Source organism: Diorhabda carinulata, chromosome 8 (assembly GCF_026250575.1).
Source record: "Diorhabda carinulata isolate Delta chromosome 8, icDioCari1.1, whole genome shotgun sequence".
NCBI lineage: Eukaryota > Metazoa > Arthropoda > Insecta > Coleoptera > Chrysomelidae > Diorhabda > Diorhabda carinulata.
This window is the reverse complement of record NC_079467.1, coordinates 2,603,555-2,630,900: the sequence shown is the minus strand read 5'-3', so window position 1 is coordinate 2,630,900 and position 27,346 is coordinate 2,603,555. Positions and strand designations below refer to the sequence as shown.

At 31.9% G+C, this 27,346-nt stretch overlaps 1 protein-coding gene across 1 annotated transcript; it reads right to left on the bottom strand.

The window, feature by feature from the left end:
- LOC130897633 (ran-binding protein 9) lies at positions 1-25,531 on the bottom strand. Its single transcript, XM_057806584.1, has 10 exons — positions 25,255-25,531; positions 15,944-16,108; positions 14,779-14,969; positions 14,524-14,708; positions 14,121-14,233; positions 13,058-13,308; positions 11,830-12,091; positions 9,831-9,967; positions 9,660-9,771; positions 1-7,592 (listed from the first exon to the last, which is right to left on the bottom strand). The coding sequence occupies exons 1-10, from the start codon at positions 25,481-25,483 to the stop codon at positions 7,459-7,461; spliced, it is 1,779 nt and encodes a 592-aa protein (XP_057662567.1). The 5' UTR covers positions 25,484-25,531; the 3' UTR covers positions 1-7,458.
- Positions 25,532-27,346: the final 1,815 nt, after the last annotated feature.

Genomic DNA, 27,346 nt, shown 5'->3' with positions numbered 1-27,346 from the left:
TATTTATAATCATTTATTTACCCAAAAAATACGTTTATTCAAATCTTATAAAAAATTCTTGAATGAAGAACAGAAATTTTTTGCAATATTTTTAGTCAACGTCGTCACAGGCTGATGATATTAAAAATTAAAATATTTAAAAAATACAATTATAATATTCAATATTAGTATATAATTTCAACCATCAACGTATAAATTAAAACTAAATATAAAAAAACCATCGTATATATATACACTCATTTTAAATTTACATATTTGCAAACTGTCGAGCCCATTTTTTTTTAAATTGCTTTTTATAACCATGTCAGTAAAAAAAACCGCAGTCCATAAGTCAAAAAACAAAATTATTAAGGAAGAAACAGAGTGTTTTCAATTTCCATCAAACAAAAATATTGTAGTGAGCGTTTCGTTACTTCATTTTAAAACGAAAAGTTCCTATAAACATGTGTGATAAATCTAATCATTAATGAGATACAGGATGTTGAATTGTAAAGGACATATAAATGAAATTCATTTTTTCTTGTGACGCTACTAGAAATAATACGAGAAAACATGCTTATTCCACGTTTTTTTTTGTCATAATGTTGGATCTAACCTAAAAACTAAAGCAAAAAACGAATAAGAATTTTTTATCACGTGGATTTTTTGTTTATTACTGCCTTTACTAATACTGACCAAGTCCTTAATGTTGATTTTTTATCACTACGTCCTAGTCCCATAAATAACGAAGATAAGAGATTTAAAAAGAAAACTCCATGACCATTTGTAAGAGAGGTGAAAGGCACCAAGTGGACTTAGCGTCGAATTCCTCTCTGTCACACTCTTGGTGGATAGGACATGTACTACTGCTTGTATCATAGACAAAATAATAACTTTATAACCTTCTTGTGTTGTGAAGTTTACTAGGACTGTTTATTCTGTTAATTTTCCTGTTATTAATTATTACAAGAGTGATGTAATAATTATAAAAGTGTTTTGATTATTAGACAAACAAATATGGAACATTTTACTTCTAGGGCAATCAAGATACTAAGTTTACTTCAGTCAAATGATGAGAATTTAAACTAAAACAAAGGTCAGTTAAGGTTTTTACTGTTTTAACCGTAATATATTATTGTATCCCTAACTAAATGTGGCTTCTCAATTACACCTATCTTCTTATGTCACAAATCATTATTATTTGGTTAAATAATCTTGGAGAGGATATATCCTGATGAGGACAAACATATATCGGACGGTAATTCAAGTTCCTCATATGCCGATATTTGTAAGACCTCTACTTCAAATAAGGCGAAGAAAAAATTGAACTATGTAACAACTAGTGATCTGGAGAAAGACTTATACCTTACAATTGATGATGAATCAGATGTAGGATCTCCTGGTGACAGTCACAAGAAATCTTTCAGAAAAGTTACAAATAAAACATCTAGTGAAGAAAAAGAGTGAAAAAACCAGATGCCTGGATTTGCAGTGTACGTAAAGAAAAGTTAGCTGGATATGAGGACATTAGCAAGAAAGGTAAAACTGTACCTGCCAAGGTCATGAAACAATTTCGACTACAAATTTTTTTAAATCATATAAAAGTAACATGTTAATTTTATTTCCAATTTATTTGTTACATAGTCTTAGTCTTGTAATACATAGATAATTGGTGTATATAAATAAACAAATTGCAATAGCTGACTCTGGTTCTTGTGAAGATCATGGTGATCTATTGACAGAGTATGAAAATTTGAAATCCCAAGCCAGAACCTCCAAAAAGAAAAAAATTGGCACACACAATGATGAAACTAGTGCAAATACTCTAAGAAACTGATACAAAGCACTCTTTGCCAGTATAAAATTAATTTAGACAAGTTGGTTATAGATTTCATAATTGATACAATGTCACCAATATCTATTGTCGAAAATAAATCATTTAGGACCCTAATTGAAGGGTCAAAAACTACAAAACCCACCAAAATTTATGTGCCGTCGCACATGTAACAAGAGAATTGCTGATATGTGCTCAGAATATAAGAAAAATCTAAAAATAAAATTAAAAACTATTGGTCATTATCAAAGAGAAGTTATACAGGTACGACTGTTCATTGGATTGATCTTCAAACATTTGAAAGAAATAGCTTGTAGAAGATTTAAAGGAACTCATACCTTCGACAAAGTGGCAGAACTGATTATTGACATATACATCAGAGTATCATTTTGAGGGTAACAAAAATAACAAAAACTGTAACTGATAATCGCTGAAATATGTTAAAAGCATTTAAAATTTATGAAAAATCTGATTTAGAAATGGACGCTACTGATGGAATTTTTTCCTCGTCATCTGATGTAAAAAACATTTCAGTAATTAAAAATGATGACGACAATGATAATAATGATGAACATGACGACGATGAGACATTCCTCTTAAAGGAATTTCTTGAATCTCAGAAAAATATAAAAAGCTGTATGATGCAACTATGGCTATATGTCAAGCAATTTGGAATTTGTGCTCCAGATCCCCCAAAGCGTCTGAAATATATTTTGAAACTACCGGGATATCTCCAACAAGATGGAATTCATATTATAAATGTATTATGGATCTTTTGAAGGTTCAGAAAACTTTAAATGAAACCTTAAGACAACTAGGATTGAATATACCAACTATACAAAACCCATAGCAGACGGTATCAAAAGCTTAGAGATAGATAAAGAAATATTTTATGGATGCCTGCTACCTGAGTTAATGGGGATACAAAAAATCTTGCATTCATTACAAATGGAATCCCATATACTGTTAAGTACTGATAGAAACATTAAAAAAACTTAGAAATTAGGTTCGGAAAATTTCATGATTTGAAGGATAATAAATGTAAAGATGCAATTTTGGCATCGGTGTCATATCCTTTTTTTAAATTAAAATGGATGCCAAAAGGAAATAGCAAACATATTATGGAAATGTTCCTTGTAGAAGAGAGAAAACTTAAAAACGATCATAAAGTTGAATCCTATTAAATGTTCTATGATTAGTCCGATTCCTCACTAGCTAGTGATAGTGCAAATGCAAACACCACTATTAATCATTACAATATTTTAAGGATGATGATGTCAGCCTGCAATCATTAAATAAATATCCTACAGTAAAGATGTTATTCTTGAAATATGACACCTGCTTGCCTAGCTCTGTAGAAAGACTTTTTTTTAGGGTGGCTTGATTATGAGATCAAATAGGAGAAAGATAAGCGACAGTGTGTTTGAGCAAATTATTTTATTAAAATCTGTTGAGTAAATTTAATTCAAGTAAGTTATCAAAGTAATTTTACCAGCCTGTTTGTATCATACAAGGTTGTTGTAACAACCCTGGTATCTTTGAACCGCTTGCATTTTGGATTGAGGTTAGGTTAAGTATATCATTAACTACAATATTTATCACACATATTTATAAGAACGTTTCGTTTTAAAATAGAGTAACGAGGCGTCTACTACAATATTCTATATTATTTATGAAACACGTTGTATATTTATTTTTAATTATAATTTTGACTGTTTCAGTAGCACACAGGATTTAAATTTGATCAAATATGAAAACAAAAATCTTCTTAGTAGTATTTTAGACTGTTCTATAATTTAATAAAAATTTAGAAATAAATGAATACACATTAATTATTGTAATATATAGATATTGGTTAATTTATTTAAATTATAAAAGATACATACCTCAATTTAATTAATAAAAAAATAAAAGCTTTGAGCCCTTCTAAAGCAACTAAAATTCAATTTAATTGATAGAAACACAACAACAAAAATCTGTGAAATTTGAAAACCTAAAGGAGTTAAGATGCAGTATTAAATACAGGGTGTGACAGCTTAACTTCTTTTTTTTTAAAGCGCGACATTTAGTCAGTTATTGTCGTGTCAAGGTGTGAGAATAGTTTTGTTTTAAACCAGTTCAGTCTGTGATGGGATGCAATACAGTTTTCTCGAATTTGTAACAATTAGTAAAAATACTTTCATCGAATTGTTGTTGCTATCGATAGAAACATTTACAAGAAGTTTCTTAAAATGTAAGTGTTTCAAAAAAAGTGAATCATATTTCTAGAATAAGCAATTACAATGTCACTGTTTAAATTGTAGCATATTTGTGTAACAATAAAAAAGGAGAAGCAGACGAAATAGTGAATGAACTAATAAAATATAGTGGAGATAACCTAAGACACAAAACATTCAAGATCATAGAAAAAGTATGGGAAACAGAAGCAATGCCGAGAAAGTGGTTTACTGGATTGATTATACCAACAATGACGGGAGCAAACCCAATTATAGAGGTATTAGTTTGCTTATTACCCTATACAAAGTACTAACAACATTAATAAATGGAAGACTGGAATAGGGGCATATCAAAAAGATTTTAGTCAAAGAAAATCAGCAGTAGATGCGATACATACTATAAAACAAGTGATCGAAAATAGCTATTAACACTACATTAATATGCAAATGCTTTTCATCGACTTCAAATAAGCATTTGACAGTCTGAAAAGGAGGACGATTATAAAGGACATGGAAAAACTACACTACAAGTTGATACGACCGGTGAAAATGACTATGCTAAATTTATAGGTCAAGGGTAATAACAAAAAAACAGACCTACTGTGGAATTTGAAATGAATAATACAAAAAGGAAGAGAGATTAGAACAGAATTTAGAAAAAAAAGAGTGCCAGTAAAAGGAAACAAAAGAGATGCAAGGAAAAAACGAAGAATTGATAGAAAATTGATATTGATATTCAAATAGATAATTGATCAGAAACCGTAAAGGTAAAGAATCAAGAAGGTACAGGAAGAACTCTTGCAGAAGACTCTATGAGACAAAATCGTTTTTTACAGATTCAAAGGTTTCTCTATTTGGCAAGTAATACTAAAATAGATTCTTTAGATAAAGCGAGAACGATTCGTCCTCTAATGAATGCCTGCCACGGATGAAAGCAGTTCATCCGTGGTAAGACGATTAGATTTGGCTATAAAATGTGGTCTTTGAACTTAACAGATGTTTACCTCGTCAATTTTGGGTTAAAATCCTCATGGAGGCATTTTCATTAGTGGTAATGATTAAAAAATTATGTCATATACATTCACTCTACAATATTCATGTTTACAGGGTTTTACCTATTTAGTTAACTACAATTGTTATAGTATGTTGCTCTATGAACCATAATGGAAAACCAGATTCAGAAATCATACCAATTACTTGATAAAAACTTTTTCCAAAAAAAAAAATATCAGCACGTTTTGGTAAAATAATCTGGATTACCTTTATTTAAATGGCTAGATAATTTTGTTCTCACCACGGCGTCTACAGATGCAGGGGTTTCTCGTCAAACATCATCAAAATATGGATAAGACTGTTTTTATGTGCATTTTTTCCAATTACCGGGTTGGTATAAGAAGCAAAAAGTGGTATTGGAATATATTTACATGGATATTAGATGTTGCACTAAGCAACTGTTGGGTACTAAAGCAACAAATTTACAATTCAAAGTTAGTATAGGTATATCAAGCTCGTTACGGCGAAGCTTTAAAAACTTCTAGGACTCTTCTTCCAGCTGTTCACTTTGATGGTATGCTCAATGCAACAGACGCCACAAGGTGGGGCGAACATATGCATTTGGTGGACCGATATATGAAATTTCGATTTTCCCCATATTTTTTTGGTTAAACTGTTCTTTTTGGTTTCTATTTTCATTGTCGATCGTTAGTTTTTTTAATTGAATATTTCTGCCTTAAGATATCTTATTAAAACGTTCGTTCATGGAAAATGTATCTTTATAACGATAATTTAACTTTAAGTTTATGCAGCTTGAAATATTATGGATTCTTTTTAATGAAAAACATAAAAAAAAAATCATAACGAAATCTACTACCACAGAAATTAACTACAAGGTTTATAGTTTACTTTCCATTGATAATTACTTGCAGGTCGCAGTTTTTCCTTGCAGCTCTTTTCTCAAATATTGTCCCTATAAATTCCAGTTTCTTTTTTTTTAATGTTTGTTTATACTTTATGAACATATTATAGTTGTTCTTGAGCTTAATAAATTGTAAAAACAAAAGTCAATAAAGTCAATAAAATTCAGTATCGGATGAGCATTAATAGCAATAAGAACACGAAGTTATTAATTTTTCCACATATAGATTTCAAAGATTATAACCGGGCATATGGACAATGGATTCACGATCTTAGATTCGAAAATATTCCTAAGAAAAAGGAGATCCTATGTGCGAAAAAAATTTATTTTGAATTTAAGGGTACCTACTACTTTTATATTTAAAAAGAGGGGTTTTGGTTTGCCGTAAAACCCTGCAACCATTTTATACGTTTGCTCCGAATAAAAGTTGCTAGAAATAGGGTGTAGAATCAATTTACGATTCCAATTAAGTCTCTTCTAGGCCACCCCAAACATCAAAATTGAAATTTGTATACAGAAACCGTTTCCTTGTTAAAATTATGGATGTTTAACTTTTTTTCTTACGGCCATGAAACTACAATGTTCATTAATTTGGTGTTTTGCCCCAGTGTGAACCGTTGGGCTAGTACAGACTGAAAATCTTATTTTATCAAAAAATTCATGAATAATTATTTTATAAACGGAAATGGAAACTTCATGGTCACTAGTTGTAGTATATTGTTTGGAGGTCAAAGACCTGAAAGAATAAATACCTAAATACCGAAAGTAAAATCATCAAAATCAATAAAAAAAAATCATGAATAATTATTTTATAAACGGAAATGGATAGAAGTGACAACAGTATTATAACATGGGGGACCTTAATGGAAGAGTAGAATGGTGTCGAGGAAAACAAGGAGAAGCGATGAGAAACAACAGTGGCACCTACATAAAAGAAATTTTGCTTGAAACGCGAAATAAAAATAGAAAAGTTTTCATTTTCATTTTCAAAGATATAAAGATGTGCTTTTGTGTTAATTCATTGTATCTTGACAGCCCAGTGGTACCATGCGGTGGCATCTAATAAATTCAATTTTTTTGAGTATTATTTTTATTGTTAATACTCTAATAGACCAGTAAATATATAAATGAAAAAAAAAAAAAAATAATTTCGGGCGCTAATGGGTTAAAAAAGCAGTTTTATAAGTGTGTATCTTTTTAATTTAAGTATACCAAAATCTATAGTAGAAATAGTCATAGTAATATATAAAAAATATCGTAGATTTGAGGATGTTCTGAATAACCCACTAATTTTTTTTTTTTTTCGATGGGTCCACTGCCTCTTCCATAAATACACTTCGTTTAAATACACGACATTAAAACTTCACAAAAAAAATTGAGGAGTAAGTACCTATTCTTCTTGCGGCAAACGAATTACCGCGAACTTGTATTCGCCCCTTATTCTGGACTATTTGTTGCGGGATAAAGTACGTCACCTGCGTTTGCTCGGAGTGGTTAAGGTAAAAAAACTGCCATCACTGATCGAGTATGTCGACGAGAGATGCGAAGGCACATGAACCGAGCCCCGATGACGACATCAAACGTACCAACTCCTGGGCATGCGCCATCGCGATCTCTAGCGGAGGTTTCCTTGGTTTATTATTTGATTCTGTAATTGTGTACAAAATATATGATTAATAACAAAGTACATTTAATAAAATTCAATGTCAATAATACCAAATTTGTTTTTTTTTTAAACTCTTGTAGTAAATAAAAATGAAGAGACAGGCTCGGGTAAGATGGCAAAGGAGTCTCGACACGTTGACTAGTAAAATCTGGATTCAATTCGCAATATTAAATTCGACCAATGGAAGGATCTTTAAAGTCTAGATGTTCTCTAACAAATTGTAGCTATGCCAATTCGCTTGGGTTGATGGAGATCGTTACTGATTTGTATTGGTTACACGCCAATGGCTCTGACTTACTACTACTACCACCGGCACTACGGCCCTCAAAGAGCCTTGGTGTTACTATTGTTACGAACCCATCTCCGCCCTGGAGCCGGTCCTGCTTGGATATAGTAGAATTCTAAAATTCGGCGAAAGCGTCGCCTTTGATGAAATATCCGGAATTCAGTTAATCTTGTTTGTAGTCGTAGTGAAAAGTAATCGAGGAATTTAAATAAATTAGTTAGTTAAGTGATAATGATAAGTGAATTGTATTAATTAGTTGAGAGAAGTGTTTAAATAAATTAAGAACGTAAAATATAGTGTCTATCGATTGACCCCTCCAATAGAAATAAATAACGTATAAATAAATAAGAAAAACATTAATAAACCTCATAACAAAACATATTGCACAGTAATTGATTTTGCTTCCTATAAGAAATTGTCGATGTTGCAGGTTTTCTGCGGTTTCCCAACCAAATGGCCGACGATAGGGAATAATGCCCCGCCCGACCGACCCCCATTTAAACAGAAAAATTTTTATTCCAAAAACAAAATGAAATACAAAAAAGAATTACAAAATATATCCCCAAAACAACAAGAACCGTTTTTACTAAAACTAAAGTTCTCTTTTCGTATTCTTCTGGCCAATGGTCGTTCGCTTTGCCCTTTTCAGCCAGGACAGACAAATGGTCGACGCTAGGGAATAATACCCCACCTGATCCCCATTTAAACTAACAATAAATAACCAAATTAAAAAAAAAATAAAATAAAACAAATAGAAATACAAAAAAACACAAACAAAATTGGAAAATATATCTCCAAACCGAGAAGAACCGTTTTGACTAAAAGTAGAGCTCTCTTTTCTTCTTCTTCAGGTCAACTGTCATCTATTTGTTTTAGGGGGTGAATTATTTTGAACTTGCTGTGCATTCTTAGAAAGAGAAAAAGGACTAAACCAAAGCAAATCTTGTAGAATTAATGATGTTTCAAACTATTTCAACATTAAGTTCAAAAATTGATTGCTATTAATGCCATTTCCAAAAACATCTCTTGAAAGATTAATGATTTGAGAAAAGTGCCTCGTTTTCTAGACAATCTAAAATATTTTTATTTCTGCTGTATGGAATCGAGGTAGCTCTAACCTTGAATAATAAAACGAGTTACTTACAAAGATGAAATTGGTTATAAAAAATGGAAACGTTTCAAATCTCTATGAGTATATAAGAAGAAATGAATTACATTGATGGACTCGCATAGTAAAACATAAACTTCTGATTTACTTCAAATACATCATGACCATCGAATTTTTTACAGACTTACAATTGCCAGACTCTCCCTTTCATATATTCAAGCCAAATTCTGGAACTGTCGACTTCTGGAATTATCTAGTTTACCGTAAACAAAAAAAGGCTTCCTAGAAATTGTATCCGCCAAATTTAAGCGTCGACAACGTATTAGAATTGCAGTCCATATCAATTTTTACCAATATCAATGAAATGATTGATAAAATTCTCGAAAAGGCATAATACAACATCATCACAATACATATAACCTTTGTACAATGGCAATGAATAATAATCACAACTGCCTAAACTACATAAATAAGTTATTTTCAATGTAATCACCACAGCCCTAGCCTTGCAGAGGAGCAGCTCCTATATCAGGACCAACTTAAACAGAGCTTCCTGCATCGAATCTGTCTCTCTCTCGATCTGATAAGAAAATTGTTACCTGTACATGTTTATTAATTTACAAAAGTCGTGTAACTTTTAACCGAATATACTTACCTAAAATTGCAGAATTTAAAGATGCACATACGGATTCCCTCTGTGTAGGTTCTAACTGCCAACCAACAGGGCTGGCCCATGGATTTGAATATGCTAATAAACTAAACGCGTCCTGTAATTAAATAAATGTTCGAAATGTTTATTAAATAATATTAGTAAAGTAACTCTTACTTCTAGCATTTTTTCGTTGATTTTACTATTTTTATCGGCTTTTAACCTTTGGCTCATACTGTATAATTCTCTGCCAAATTCTAATATCCTTTCTACAGACTGTTTTGTATTATTTTTACGGCACGGTACATCTACATCTAAAACAATAACATTTAATCACTTTATGTAAATATGTTTCAATCACATAAATCATTGCAACATATTGGGGTCAATTATTTATTTCAAAATTCAAATTTTGATGTTTTTCTAAAATTTTTCAGTCCACATCTTTTCCCTCAGTTGTACTTTTACAGCCAAACCAATTCTATCTTGCATATTCTTGTAGGTACTTCAACCACAATCTGATGTGGGGCAGGTAAATGCCCAATGGGTTAGGCATTCACAAAATCTGCCTGAAGCGCCCAACGTTTGGGCATTTATAAAATCATACTTTAAGCCAGAAATAAAAAAAATATATATTGACAAAATGAATTATGTAATTACAGCTCTAGAATAGAGCCACAATAACCACAAAGTTCAATAACTTGGAAGCTATTCTCATTGAGAAGCTTCCATTCTCTCCACTGAAAACTGTAGAAAGAAAGGTGATGGTAACGAAATTCAAAAATAGAAATGAATTTGGTATTCCCCAATTCACTCAGCAGCCAATCTTCTTGAACCATTAGCTAAAACTGTGTCAAATAAAGCCTACATCCACCGTAATGAAGTTCTGGAAAAAAAGTGACCCATTACACAAGATATAAAAATAAATAGAAATTAAACCATAAAACCAGATTCGTCAATAAGCATCATTAATAAGTGTTTGTTTATTTTTCTCGGAAAAACATAAATGCCCGGGCATTTTTGAAAGATATATCCCCCAACTTATAATTGACTATGCATTTTATAACACTCATAATGAACACACTGTTTCTACTACCACTAAACCAACATTTACGATTACTTTGTTCGATGCGCGTTTCGGTAACCAAGTTATCGTCTTTGGACACTCAATATATCTTCATTCTCTGAAGACGATAACTTGGTAACGTACGTCAGACAGACAGACACAAAACTTCTGCTGCTGCTTCCATGCATTCTTTTATGAATTCGCCGTTAGCGAATGGTTTTGAGCTTCGTGCAATTTTTTCTGAAATCATTTAGCTCACCTTTACACTTGCCTCACTGTCTTCTTTCGGTTTCTGGTCTTTATCAATGCTTGGAGATGTGCAAACTTAAGGGGAATGTTTTGAATCATAATGTCGTTTGATATTGTTTTCTTTCAACACAGAAACTGATTCATTACAAACGAGACAAATTGGTTTTTCTTTAATGCAAATGAAGAAATATAAGTTTGTCCACTTATCTTGGAATAATCTGTGCTCGTCTGACACTTTGCGTTTTTTGCCGCTACTCGTACTGGCTGCCATCACATTTCTTTGATTACCGAACACACGTTCACAAGTTTAAATATTATTCACTTCAACTCTCAGCATAGTATACAAACACTTCCGTACACGCTGACACTCAGCAGCGAAATGAAACTAATCAAACTGTTGGCGTCTACAAACGCACGCTCCACGCATATATGCGAATCGTTGGTGCGTAGGTAGGCGCGCCTCAAGGACGGGAAACAAAGAGTGTAGGATGGTCCACTTCGAGAAACCGGTTAGGTGACGAAACAAATAACCGAACTCGATCCAACCAATTACGCAAATCTCACTGTTTATGTAAATTCGGGTCAATATGCATTTTATGATATAATATTATGGCCAGAAATTGACCAGCTTTGCTGTGATATGTACGCAAACTTAGTAGATATTGAGCCAAAAAAAACCGAGCGCGGACCGCTGGTGTAAACAGTAAACAGAGCAAATTACAAGGGAAATGATAATAACCTATCTAAGCTGGTTACAATATTTTCATTCCGACAGTTACCAATTGTGAGTTGTTTTAGTGAAAAATCAAATTTAACTTATTGATTTATTGAATGCTGTTTATGCGGCTCGAACAAACTTACCCATATCTTCTTCTTCATTATCACAGCATGTAGCGAGTGTTGTTTCTCCGGTGTCATCAATATTACTATTACTACTACTACCATTTTGATATCCATTATTACTAGATTTGCCATTGATACAAGTATCTCCATGTCCGTTCTGAATTTCGTCAGAAGCATCCATTTCTTCCATTTCACAATCTTCTGTATTGATTAATTGTGATTCATTGGTACAGTTGTTACCGTTCCTGGCAGTGTTATTTCTATTCATTTCTTCCACAGACTAATAGAAAAAGAACCGTATATATATTAATGGTTTATAAACGTGAAGATATTTTTCAACATTATTGAAGCAAACATCTATTTAAGTACAGTAGTACCTGGCCTAACCTAGAGATGGCGGTAGTTGTTTGACAAACACCACTGTATTAGAAAGTAAACAATGTGTACAGCGTATGTTTCAAGTTTGAAGACGCCAAGTTCTTTAGTATTTGTTTGGCAGCAATAAATAGTGCAGCGTCGAGAAAGATGTTTCCATCGAGTGTTTGTCAATGTTTGACAGAAATAAAGCCAAATTTACGCGCCGTTTCTTAGCCATTTATGAAACGTGGGTCCATCACTTCACGCCCGAAATAAAAGAATGATCAAAACAATGGACTGAAAAGGAAGAACCGGCTCCAAAGAAGGTTAAGACCGTTCCTTCTGCAGGCAAGATCATGGCGTCAGTTTTTTCGTAAGCGCGTGGGATAATTTTCATTGAAAAAGGAAAAACTATCAATGGAGAGTATTATGCGAACTTATTGCGACGTTTGAGCGATGAAATCAAGCAAAACGGCCGTATTTAGATAAAAAGCTAGTGTGGAATGCTACCACATACACCCTATTCACCAGATTTAGCTCCCTTGGATCATTTTACTTTACTTAGTTCCATGAATTTTGTTCGTTAGTTAAATGAATTTAGTTCGTTTGTTCAACGAATTTTGTTTGTTCATTCAATGAATTTTGTTTGTTCGTTCAATGAATTTTGTTGTTCATTCAATGAATTTACTTCGTTCAATTAATTTTGTTAATTCTACCATTAAGATTAATTAAGTCCATTCAACATTCTGTAAAATTGTATCTCATTATTAATCAATTATTAATTAATAATCAATTTTTAAAAGTAACTTCCGATATTTTTCTGAGACAAGCTCATTAAAGTTAAATACATATAAATATTTGAATTTCATATATTTAAATATAAACTTACATCTTGTGATCCACTTTTATTTTTTAAACATTTTGTAGACTGAATGACGGACATTTGTACAGGTGAAAATCCACCTACATTACTTTTCTTGTGACATATTTCTATGTCCGAACCATTCACCATTTCGACAAACTGACGACATTTGAGCATAAATAATAAATTTTGGTTATTTTCTAGAAGACCTGGATACAGTCTAGTCGTTTTTTCAATTGCCTCGCCCATTCGGCCTGCCAGCACCAACTTCAATATTTCTTAAAAATACATAATTCTAATTGATTATTTCATCAAGTAATTTCAAATATTAAAATCTTTTTAATAATATTTGATAGTTCAATACCATTTTTACGAAGAGGTGAACCGATTGTTAAACTAACCAATTTAAACACAGTCTATGATTTCCTAAATTTTTGAAATTGGTACAGAATATAAAATTTTTAGACTTAATAAGTCAATGAGATGGGAAACAGTATAGAAACATCGTTGATACAGTTATTCAAAGAAATCCAACTCAGAAAATATTCTCCTATCAATAGTAACTGACTCAAAGACACATATCAGGAAACTTGGACTTAAAATGATTATAACGAAATCAAGACCAGATGAATGTGTTTGAAATATCTCTTCTTAATTTTGATACATCTGGGTATATAGATTTAATAAATTGTAATGGAATCAAGAACATGGTTCAGACAAGAGATGCCCCAGATTTTCCACGATTTTCCTGTCATTCCAAGGTGATGGAGGGATGTGTCAAAATTGTCAACGAAGCTGCACTAGCTAGATGTATCAGGATATGAAACTTGAGATGCTTTTAGTTTGGGAAAACTGAAATCACGAAATATTATGCCACCAAATTAAAAAACACACATAGACTAATGGTGCAAACACATCACAGGATTAACAACTGCATTTAGATAGGAACGAAATATCTCTAAAATCTGTTTTTATCAAAGAAAGACTTTGGAAAAAGGTGTTATGTTTTATAAACTGTGAATTTTCTACATGTTTTGAATTATCGATAGTTTTCTAATAGTTCTGAAAAGTTTACAGTAACTAGCCTTACTTTGCCTGTTTTTAATCGATCCTATATCTTCATTAAATGGCTGTTCAGTTATGTGGGCGAATGCCTCTGCTGTATTGCAATAACCGTGGTGTATTAAATATGTAGATACCATCCTGAAAAATAATTATGAAATTTGATTATAAAGAACGAATTTATTTCTTGTTGGATTGATTATTTTGCCTCATCGACATCTTTTTTCAACACATTTTGATTACCTCATTATCCTATTTTTTATAAAACGAAAATTTAACTGAATATACATGTTTGCAGTGTTAAAACATACACCAGAATTCAAGTTTTTCTAATTTGTGATATTTGATTAAATTTTATCATTTAAAATCACTCAAGAATATATTTCTATTGTGTATTTGATACTAAATTGTTTAGTAAATGTCATTCTTACTTATTTAATATGGCCTGCCATTCTCCTTGGCTTTCTGGCACAATAAAATCATTTATTTCGGTTCTAGTTCGAGATCTGAGTTCCCTCATCATGTCTTCGATATCAAAAACAAAAGGTTCCTGACCAAAATTTGCATCGACCACTTCACCGGGGGTTTGTAAGCCAACGGTCGGATATAGATTAGGCTGAAAAACAATTAATAAACACATGTAAACATTTTTTCCAAATCGCTATTTTTTTTTAATCTTTACTCACCGGAAGATCTCTAAAGGCAGTACCAAGGTGATGTCCGTTTTTTGTGTAAAAACAAGTATTATCTATCAAGTTTACTCCACAGCCAATAACATCTCCAGTGGTAAAAGTGGGGCCATAAGGTTGTCCCGTTCCCGATGAACAAAAGGAGTGACCATCATCTCCATGATATCCATATGATTGTTTATCCCAACCTTATGGAAAAATATAATTATTATTATGGATCAATGTAAAAAGCTTTTACATAAATATATTTTTCAAAAATAAATTCTAATGACAATTAACTTTGTTTTGTATTCGTTTAAATTCGTATGTTCTATTTATTTGGGAAACAGACCGAATAGAATAGAACAGATTTCTGTTTGGTTATATTTCAAAAGAAAATAAATTGAGTTATTTCATATGTTAGAGCATAAGCTCCTTTTTATTCAAATCTGTTCTATCTACTCGTTGCTTCTTATAATATACCCTGTATTGATACCAAATAAATTTTAATTTCTCTTTTAACTAAAAGGAAAATACCAGATTTATAATATAATAGTGCGTCCCTGCACTATGCCCTCCCAATAAATAGACATTTGGGTCTTATCGAATTTTATATAGGTTTCGATAGTAAAGATTGCGAATAACTGTACCAATTATGTATGAATGGAGTGAATAAACTAACTATCTAACTATAGTACATTCCATTATCTTCCAATATTGTTATGAGCAAGGGTCCTTAAGTCGTCCCTGTCCGGCTATTATGGAATTCTAAAATTCGGCGATCGCGGCAGCCTTTGGTGTACAATTGAAATACTCGGAATTCGTTTGATGTTTTTTTGTTTATTTACATTGTGTCTTTTGAATAATTTCTAGGAAGGTCTTTTTATTTATTTGTTTTGTTTCTTTATTTTATAGAAGTTTTTAGAATTCTTTTGGATATATAAGGAGTTTGTGTAACGCAGTTTAGTTCAGTTTATAATAAATAGTCGTAGTGAACAGACTGAAATAGAAAGTAATAGAAGAATTTAAATAAATTATTCAAGTGAGTAAAGTGATAGTGATAAGTGAATTATAAGTTAGTGTAAGTGTTTATGAATTCACACCACAAATAGAAATCGTATGGATAAAGAAGAAAAATATTACAATATTTGAACGACAAGAAAGATTTAATCCTTAGTCCTACCTGGTAAACGATTCATATTGACCCCCTGAGCAGATAATCCAATACCCATGTAACCATCTCTGCCTTTACTGACAATCTTCACTTCAAAATAGTACAAACCACATGAAGCTGGGATGGGATGAGTAGCTTGTACACTAGCAGCATCTTTATGGGTTTTTCCATGACCTGTAAAGATAAGTTAAATATAGTTTACTTCGAATTGTTTGAGACACATCAGCATATTCATTAATCTGTAAAAAAATTAAAACAAACTTAAATTTGAGTTAAATTCGCGGTATTAAGTATGTGGCGTAGATGGAATAAGTATTTATAGTCCGGTCAAATTAGACCAAAAAATAAAGAGTGAAGTTACATGAATTCCTACCAAGTTGTAAATCAGTAAAATTGCTTAAAATACAATTGAACATAGAATTTGAATGTTCCCCATCATTCCTGTGTATGAAAAAAATTTTAATCAAGGTCAAAGGTCGCGATTTTTAGGAAAACTGTAAGTTTTATCAAGAAAATACCTCAGACAAAAATTGTATAAGAATATCAGGGAAAATAAAACCCAATCCCTCAAAGTATACGTCATTGTGACCTTGAGACACTGTCTCCTGTTCAATTGTGTGCGTGGCTAGGGTTTTATAAATGAAATACCGTTAGTCTTGAACGCCAATTGGTAGTGAAAACACGTGTTTACCCTAACCTATATCGTGCTGTTTTGAGTTTTATAACAAAAATTTCAGAATAATTTTTATTTCTGCTGAAATTCTCGTAAAAATTATATTCGAAAGTCATATATTCTCGTACTAGATTACGTTGCAGTGAATCAGCCTGTTGTTTTTAAAAACTATGCTTCTTTGGTGGCCAGGAATTAAAGAAAGGTTTTAAAAAAACTCAGATTTTTACCGTCGAATTAGCCAAGTATGTACGTTATAATTTAAAGATTCAATGCTGGAAGTAGTTCGAACTCGTGACTATGCTACAACAAAAGCTGTCCTTGCTCGACTCTAATTTGAATATGATTTAGTTGCTGCTGAAGCTAAATGTCATCGATTTCTATTCTTCTCTATTGAAACCTTCCACTGGAGCTAAAAGTCCTAAAGACGAAGCTGCGAATCGGGCAATGGAGGAAATATTTACTTACATTGAAAATAACGATAACTGTCTGTCCAGGTTTAAACGAAATACAGAATGTTTGCGAAACTACGACTTTGGGTAACAGAACGATTAAGCTACAACTAAAACTGGAGTATGGTGAAAAACTTATTATCAATGAGAAATCGGGAGCATTAACATCCATATGTTTAGTAGATTATCATGATATTTTGATTCAAGCTTGGTATGAAAAAAAAAATGAATAAAAAAGAGATTAAACATGATTACAACTTGTGGAATATGCCTCAGAAACAGTGGCTCGTAGGGAAAAAGTATTAATACATTTTTTTAGATAATTTTATGATCTACAATTTTTGTCTAACGTATTTTTATGATCAAACTTACCGTTTTTCCGAAAATAGCAAAAAAAATCAATTTTTTTAACCTTTGATATTGAACAAAATGTTTTCCATACACGGGAATGATGAGGAACGTTTAAATTTTAATTATATTTTAATCAATTTTACTGATTTTCAACTTTGTGGGAATTTATGTAACTTTGAGTATCTATATTGACCGGACTATAAATATAGTTTACTTCAAATTGTTTGAGACACATCAGCATACTCATTTATCTGTAGAAAAATTAAAACAATTTGAATTCGAGTTTTATTCGCGGCATTACGTATAATAAGTATTATTTTTCCAGTTTTAACTTAATCAAATAAAAATTTCTCCCTACCTCATAATTCATTCATATTTATATTTTGTGAATTAGTTTTCGATGTTTATGATTGTAGTTTAGTCCCAGTTGGACGCAAGAACTTGCTGTGATTTATATTTCGTCGGCCAAAACATCTTGTTGTGAATTGTTTTGATTCTCGCAAAACCAAGAAACAACATGAAAAATATGCATCTATCACAAGCTTTGGCGAAAGAAAACGTTCAGAGCGGCCTCGAAAAAACAAAACCGCTGAAGATATTGATCAGTAAACGTGACCCACGTCTCACGGGCCCATACATAGCAGCTCAGATCAATGAATCTTGGGATCTGCCTTTAAGTACTTCTACAATGAAAGGGAGATTGAGAGAAGGGTGCCAGTTCAAAAACCTCTTTCAAGACGTCAAAATAAAGTTGTAGTGGACTAAAGACCATAAAAATTGGTCTCTTGAAAAGTGGGAGAGTTTTAAGGAGTGATGAGTCAAAGTTTAAGGTTTTTAAGTCTAAAAAAAAAAAAAGAGTTTGTGTTCTGGCCAGTGCCTGATCAAAAGAAAATTTATTTTCCAACAAGACAACGATTCCAATCATTCCTCGAAGAGTATTTGAAAGAATTGTATAGGAGGAATGTACGCCCGATTGATTTTGTGGAAAGCAGATACCTTTTTCTAAATAGACGACGATTATTTATCGAAATTGTAGCAGAAAATGCGAAAATCGTGCACTGGGATTTTAACTTAAAACTAAAAATGATCTTTTGGCTACGTAAAAAACTTCTTTAATCATTTACGATTATACTGATCATAGAATAAGCAGTTGATCTGAAATTGCTCCTTTATCTTTACAGGATCTATACATCAATTTATTTATTGTTGTTAATAAAGCTTAACTATTTCAACTTCTAATAATGATAATGTTTTTCCGCTGGTTAATTGAATCCGATAAGATTTTTCAAATAATTAAAGATAAGCTATATAACATCAATGGAATTTGCATTTAAAAAAGAAGAAATGTTGCTAATCTACCATTATATATAGAACAAGCAGTTAATACTTAAGATAACACCATAAATGTATTTGCTGTTAAAAAACAAAATTTCAAGGGAAACTACAATATTCGACCAACATCTATAATCAATTTTCGAAACTTAGGAAGATTAAAAAAACTGGCACATGTAATACTTGTAGATATATACGAGGGTTATCCGAAAAGTTTCCGACCTGATAAAGAAACACGATCATCATTTTTAGTTTTAAACATAATCTCTTTTCAAGTTTATACATTTAGTCCTGTGATGAATTTCAACCCTTCCAAATAATAGTTACCGTTTTCTCCTCCTTTCCTTTCCTGCAAATGGGCTCAGATCTGGTAACTACGATGGGAGGTCAAGCAATACGTGAATTTTAGCCATGGTGTACACCGAAGCTCGAGAACGTGTGTTTTCCTGATGGAAAAGCATTTTCTTTTTATTCAGATGTACATTCTCGCGTCAACTTATCAAGCAATTATGCGTAATATTATCATTGTTATTGTTTTATTTTTTTAAAGTTACTGGATGAACACAATCCCCATGAATATACCAGAAAACAATCGCCATGATTTTTCCAATCGATGAAACTATCTTTGAATTTTTAGGTTCGCATTTTTTCGTTTCAGAAGTGTAGTGGTGGTTCCAGTTTTCGTCTACAGTTACGTCATTACAAGGGTTGCTACTTGAGTTTTGAGATAGACAAATAAAAACAAATATTTATAATTGAATACGGCTTTATTGTTTATCAAAATATTCTCCATTGAAATCAAGTCTAGAATAAAAACAAATAAAAATATTTAAATAAAAACACAAATTTAGACTAACAAAAAAATTATTATTTATCGAAATAATACGTGGGCTGTTTTGTTTTCAACCTTCGATCGCTCCGTGCAGATGCTAAACACTCAGCCATTGTTGATATTCAGGCGTCAGTCGGCGTTGTGCTACAGTCACGTAAACATGTTCGCCATTATTGACGCTCCCGCCAAGTGTGAATCGTTTTCTACAAGCTGAAGACCATAGTGCAGCAGAAGAATTAGTCGCGTGTATGGGGAAAACTTGATGAGTGATGGAGTACGTGAATTGTGTCGAAAGTTTGAAGATAGCCGTGATGATGTCCATAATTTCGTTTCAGATGACCTGGTTCAACGAGTTGGTTGGTTAAAGAAAACCGCAGATCCATCATTACTGCTTTGTCTACGGAATTTCCAGAAATTTCAAGGTCTGATTTGTACTCTACTTGAATTCATTGGCGGCAACTTTCTTTGAAGAAGGTATTGAAAAGCTTGTCCACAGATATGACAAATGTCTCAATCACCAATCTTTTGATAATAAAATTATTATTTTATATGAACTTATCTTTTATTTATAGCTCATCGGAGGTTGAAAAAACGGCCCTTGTATCTAAAGATTTTGTTTATTAGATAACTTTTTTTGTACTTCAACGGTTTATTATGACTGGTACTAGTTTTTCCAATAGAAATGCCTCTAGCTTATGTTTATATTTATAAATTAAAAAACGTTTTATTAACAAAATGAAAGAAATTCCATTCAAATTGTAGAAAATTTACACGTTAACAAATAAACTTATTAATAAGGTGGTTGTTCAAAATTAGGTGCACTATTTTTAGCGTTTACGCACAGAACGAGAAATATATGCACATATTCATAGACGTACTACCAAAGTGTTTAAAATATTTCAATAAAAAATAATAATTAAAAAAAAAACAAAAAACCCGCCTGCATGGATAAATACAATTAAAAATCAACTGAAAAGACTGAAACAAGATGAAAATTCAATGATAAGGTATTTTAAAAAAATTATGATTAGGTACTTAAAACCAGAAACATAAATTGAAACAGTACCAAACCAATGTACCTGTATATTGTACACTATAAATATCAGCACGGTAGTTTTTTCACTTTTTTGCAACATTATAAACAGAATTACATTCGGAGGCATGCACAAAGAGATAATAATTTATCATAGTATTCAATTTCATGCCTCCGACTGAAAAAAAATTAAGAAATAAAGAAAAATCAGACGAAAAAGAACGCTACAAGTAGGAAGATTCATAGATAACGAAATAACAAAGAAAAAATATGAAAGGAAACATTTAGTTCCACGACGATAAATCGAACATAATGATAATGACAACACCACAAAGGAAAAAATCAATGAGAAATTTGTCAATACAACTGAACGAAGAAAAAGCAATAAACTTAGAACCAGTTCAAAGTTATGTATATCTTGGGGTGTGTGTGAAAGAAAAAGGCTTGGAAGCAAGTCCATCAGCTACAGAATTTTTCAATGATACTACTTAGATATCCATTTTAATATCCTTGATATATATCTTGGGGTGGTTTTCAAGGAGGAAATTGGTTGGAAGAATAGCGAATCTACAGATGTAAAAAACAATAAAACCAACAGTGAGATAACCACGCTAAACGTGGATTCTTAATAAAGCAGAAAGTTTAAATATATGGGAAAGAAAAATACTCGATAGGATACTAGGAAGGTAAACAAGACAGAGAATTTTATGGCTGAGAAGAAAAAAATCATGAAATAAGGAATCTGGAGAAGCAGAACCGAGCAAAATGATAAAATTCAAAAGAATACAGAGAATACCAAAATTTAGAGCAACAAAAAATGATGAACATAGAAAATAGGAAAAAATAGATGAGTGGAAAGGAATCCTTTCAAGGCTATGTGCCTAAAAGGCCTGCGTATAGCTATATTGGCCAAACTAATCGACGTATTTCTGTTAGAGCAAAGAAACAATTGTTGTCTGTCGCTAAATCCTCTCTTGCCCAACATCGTGTCCATACCGAACACATAATCGATTCCAATAGAACCAGGATTATTCGAGAAGCTATCGAAACGTTCAAACTGTCTGAACACAATGGAAGATAGCCACAGATTAACGTCAATTTGGAAACACATTCATCATCTACTTCTTATCAATACCACTTCGACCAATAATAAAATTTCTTGTTAAAGCCCCCCCGAGAAGCCGACTCCACGTATTTATTAGCCCTCCCTCCAATAATATACTCCCCACGTGCTCCAAAAAGACTAAACCCACCAATAGATCCCCTTAAATTTCCATCAAGACCGGCAGTGATAGTGTTAGTGTCCACGGTGCCCTCGATGGTATACATACCTATTAATTTCTAATTCTATTTTAATCATTCCATATTTTTAGTTTCAGCTTTTCATTTCCTTGGTGAATTTCGAAGGAGTAGGCAGATTGAGGCAGATATTCAACTTGAGATCAAAGTAAACAGAATTATTAGTATTGCTGATATTTATTTATTCTATATACATGTTGGTTAATAATGTCTTCTTTTTCGTTAATACTTTTATCACTTAATCCATGAAATAAAATTATCTACATCCAGATATATTAGGCCATGATCATATGAGCCCGCTAGGTATTAAAAGGGACAAAATAATTTATATCGAACCGCCGGAATCAAACGTTTTGTTTAACAAAGAAGATGGTGGTTTTATTAACAATTTGACAGATAGAGAACTTCCGGCATGGTCCAAGCCGTTGTAGCCTCACAATTTCAAAACACTGAAGACGATAACCAGTCTCAAGAAATGGAACAGAGTTGCGGGAAACAGATAAGATGGATCAGAACATCTCATTTTACAGAATATCAATTAGGGGTAAAAAGTGGTGGCGGCCGTCGATTTTTTTATGGATAATCGATGTTTCAGTATCAAGAATCAGCGCTATAGGAAGCTCTGTATCAGATGACAAACGAATTGACAACACTGGGCGTTTAATTGAACCTTGTAAACGACCTCGTTGTGGAGGATTTCCATTTGTCTTGATTTACATTAACAAAAAAAAATGATCAGGGGATTAAAACATTCATTAATATGTACCTTAAATTTCAACAATGTTTTATTTTCAGACAAAACCTAGCCTATGGCTAAGAAGAAAAGAGACGAAAGATTTAAACCAAAATAAAACAGTAAAGAAGCAAAATTTTGATGGGTTGAGGAATTCTGATCGTACCAGTGTCTATATTCGCTATTAAAATCAAAATTTGTTAATCAGAATAGAGTAGAGAGAGATGAGGTGGTATATCGATGTTTGGCCTCTCTCTAGCAGCAGTTCGGACCACTTGAAAAAGTGCCCGAACAAGTGTTTATTAAATCTATGGTCTTGATAAATAAAAAATATAAAAAACAAACAAAACTAATAATAGAATTCTTACTTGTTTTTCTGTTAATTCTAACTAAGGTTGGTTAATCATTTCGCCTACATTGATTACACATTCTCAAGGAATCGACGCCTATGTAAAAGATGCGTATTTTTTTAATCTATAATAAACAGACACGTGTATATCCTTGATCAATTTTCGACGCGTTGAATAACAAATTATTACAGATGAAGTTATTATTACATTTGAGTAAATTTGTTAATAAGCAATTAAATAAGTATGAGTAAATACACATAATCATAGTTTCATAAATGCGTAACATTTTGAAAGTGCCCTTGAGTTAACTCAGATATCAATGTATTGAGGACTAATATAGTATTTTTTTTAATTCCTATTCATTGCAATTTTTCGTAAATGAATAATAGGGGTCAACCGTGTACGCAGTGGCGTAGCTAGGCCTTGCACTTAAAGGAACCACGCGAGGCTTCTTTAAATAAATGAAATAGCTGATAAGTTTGAGAAAAGCTTCACCTCAATAATAAGCTGTAAAAGCAAATGGGATCAAAACACCATAAGGAACTGAAATAGGAGTGTACGGGCACAGAACTAAACACTTTGAAAGCCTGGGCAGCGTACCAAGCATTTTTTCAAGCAGAAATCTCGTTTGACATTGCCAAATAAAATGATTCCCGGACATACCAGAGCGAAAGGAAATTAATTAGCTGATAAGCTAGCTCACGGGGGGGCAGACAAGCCCTTCATGCGACCAGGACCCTTCTTTTGTATCTGCTACAGAACAATGGAAAAAGCGCTGGGAAAAAAAGTAGATCAGGACAAAACCAGTTATTGGAACAACCTACAAAGGCTGAGACAGGCTGTACACACTGGGTTGTCCAGTGTCGTAGCAAGAAAAGGGGACACACACATAAGGTAAACTAAAACCTAATAACTTGATTTACTTGTTTTATACTGAATTTTACTACCTATAAACCTTCTCCCGCGAAAATTAATTCCAGCTGGAAAACCTTCACATTTATGCTACTAAACTATAGAGTAGGCTGTAAAAAATTAGCCCTTTGTCCCTTGCAGATTCCCGCTGGAATTAATTTTCGCGGGATAATTGGTAGGAAAATTCAGTATGAAACAGGTCAGTCAAGTTATTAGGTTCACCTTCAGTCTCTGAAGACGATAACTTGGTTATCGAAACGCTCGTCAGACAGTGTATCATTAAAATTATTATGTTGAAATGAATGTTGCAACTTTTAATTAACATTAGGAAAGGCAACTCTTTGTGCCAAGGAAATTTCAAAAGTGAAAAAATAGCGTAGAAAGTACTGGATAGAACATTGGCCTATGAAGATTATAATCTTTCATTTTATTTCCTTTTGTACAAATAAACACATTTATCTCGAGTAATTTTTATTTACTGATAAAATAGGGAAAATCAGATACTTGTTTCATTTAATTTTTAATAGTTTTAACCTATTCATATTCTGTGCTCAGCTAATAGTAACAAATTATTTGTGAACTGTATAATATATTCCGCACACATATTTTCTATTAACACAGTATCTTCAAATTAGAAACCTCAAGCTAAGATCTATGAACCAAATATCCAATTCTAAGTATTTAATAAATCACTGATCTTTTTGAATAATCAGAATAGAAAAATTATGTGTCAAAATGACAAAACAAATTAATAGATAACATTGTTGCAAAAGTTCAATTTGATATGAAATGAAATGGTTTTGTTTGAATAATGTAAAATTAGTATGTTCTAATAATAAAAAATATTTTTAATGACAAATTATAAAAAAAGATCTGAAACCTTGACCTTATTTATAAGAAGCTAAGTGCATGTAGGTACCTACAGCCAGTTTTCTAAACTAATATAATTTCGCAATAAGAATTAATAAGACATTGTACCTAAATGTTTAAGTTTTCTCCCAATTACCAGCTGTACTGCTATATGTTTTAAATATAATTAAAGTCCATTAAAGATACCCCACTGTCGAATGAAACAATTTACTTATTGAATTAACAAAATGTTAAACTGTTTAATGTCGTTATGCTGGAATTAATAACACGGAAGTAATCGAACAACAGTCAATCATTTAGCGATTTCGTTTGCTGCCATGATCAGCTGATTTCTTTGTTTGATTCAAAAGAACTTTTTGAAAATACTAGGTCGATGACTTATGATAGAGGTATTTTAACAACTCCTCAATTACAAAAAATCCTTAGACATTTCGAAAATATTTAATTTGAGCCCTGACAAGTCGTTATAAACATGCTAAATCTTACCTTTATAGTGCACACGCAAATTGTTTTGGGACAGTCCTATATAGGTATATTTATCCTTGGTACTCCATGCCCTAGGAAGAGGAGTTTTATCTTCATTTACTGCTGGATAAAGTTTTTTTAATCGATCGACTGCATTGTTTTGCATTTCTATTTGCGATTCCATTACACTTTGACCACTACACACGTCCGCCATTTCTAAAAACCCCTTCCTTTCCCCCTCTAATTTCATTATTTGGAAATTTAATGCGCAAGCCCTTTTTTGACACAGGTATGGCAATCAGCTGATAGATGTCAGAAGAGGAATCAACTGTGTTGATGTAAATTAACAACTTTTCAACTCAGAGATAATATAAAGTTTTAACTTAGGAGTATATATTATAATACGAAATCGTTTGGTGGTTTGCTATTATCATGGTTTTAAAAATGAAGTTGTTGTAAAAGTATTAGATTGTATTTTTCAATGAAATGCAATGTAAGTTGCATAATCACGAACATTTTCACCTTGTTAAGTTTTAGTAAATAATAATTGAGAATTTAGACTTTATACAACTTTGAGATACATATTTCATTCTTAGTTTCACATTTCATAAGTAGGCGTAGAAATTAGTTTTTATTCTCATAATTGCTATGAAATCCCGCAGATAATTCACACTGCCATTCCTCGGTATAATTATTTCACGTTTAAAAACGATTTTGGGCAATAAACGGGGCAAAAATATTCAATGAAAACATAGACATAATAATTCTATACGATTCGGCTGAATATATATAATTTCTATAGTGAAAAAATGTGCCAATTTTAGAAAGAAACAACCTCTGGTCTGAGGTAGTGGTTTCTTTGTTCCACTGTGCGGTGATTGGTGAAACGAGGTAAGGGTGTAGATAAATATAACGAAGGAAGGAGTACAATACAAAAAAATGAAAAGGATGGAGATAGCTCTACTGTGACATACTTTGTATCTCAATCTAATATTGGAACACGAATTTTTTTCAAAAGCACAGTCTAGTTTTTCTTTGTCTATGAATGAAAATTTTAATTCATGCCATCTTGCGGTGTTCGTAGAAACCTGTCAGGGAACTAATACAAATTTTTATTGTTTATTATCTAGAAGCTGCCATAATATACAGAATAGGCTTTCATCAGTAAATAATATTAAATGAAACTATAGATTTTTGTAAATTATCTTATATTGAAAAAAAAAATATTAATGAATAGTTTACAATAAGTCATGCTTAGAAGTAAAAAGGTAATAGGTAACATTAATAGGTAAAAATAGTAAATTCTCAACTTATTTCAGGTGTAAACATTTTCCAAAAAATGTATAATATACATATTGGAATGAAAACATATTAACTATATTGCTTTTTACTTTGTAATTTTTAAATATGTTTTTAGTAAAGTTTTAAGAGTTTCTTCAAGATGTTTTAGACTCGAGTTAGGTCATAATTTGATAAAGGGAATAGCTGTACAGATGTACAAAAAACGAAAACATTGTATGGAACTTACATCTCAACTTCTTAATCATCGATATGAAAAAAATTGTAAACCATCTGACATTTGAATTTGATCTTGTACATCACTTTCGTTGTCTATGCAACTGATTTTGATAATTGCTAATGATAATTTAATTTAAAACCGCAATAAAATGAGCTCAATGATATTAGCACCCCATTTCAGTTGGTTTATTAATTGGTCAGCGTTGAAAAATTTTTTATGTCTATCAAGAAAAATTTTGAAAATGGTCTTTGAAAAAAATAGTTTGGGAGCCACTGCGTTATAACCTAATCATTTGCTACCAAACACATAAAGCATTCTTAATAATGAAGAGTAAATCACATTTAACTGTGGTTAACATGGCCAATTAGGTTAATTGAAAATTTACTGTCTGATTTAAGTATTCGCGAAAATTACGAAATGGGCGACATCTGTTAATTTTCTTTCAAACTTCAAGGGTGAGCAGCAAAGCCAGAATACGAAATAATTTTGTTGTTTTATAAACAATAAAAAGTGTTATTTGAAATTTAAGTCTAAATAGAAAAAAAATCCAACTAAAATCACTAAAAACACATAAAAAAGCCAACCAGCATCGAG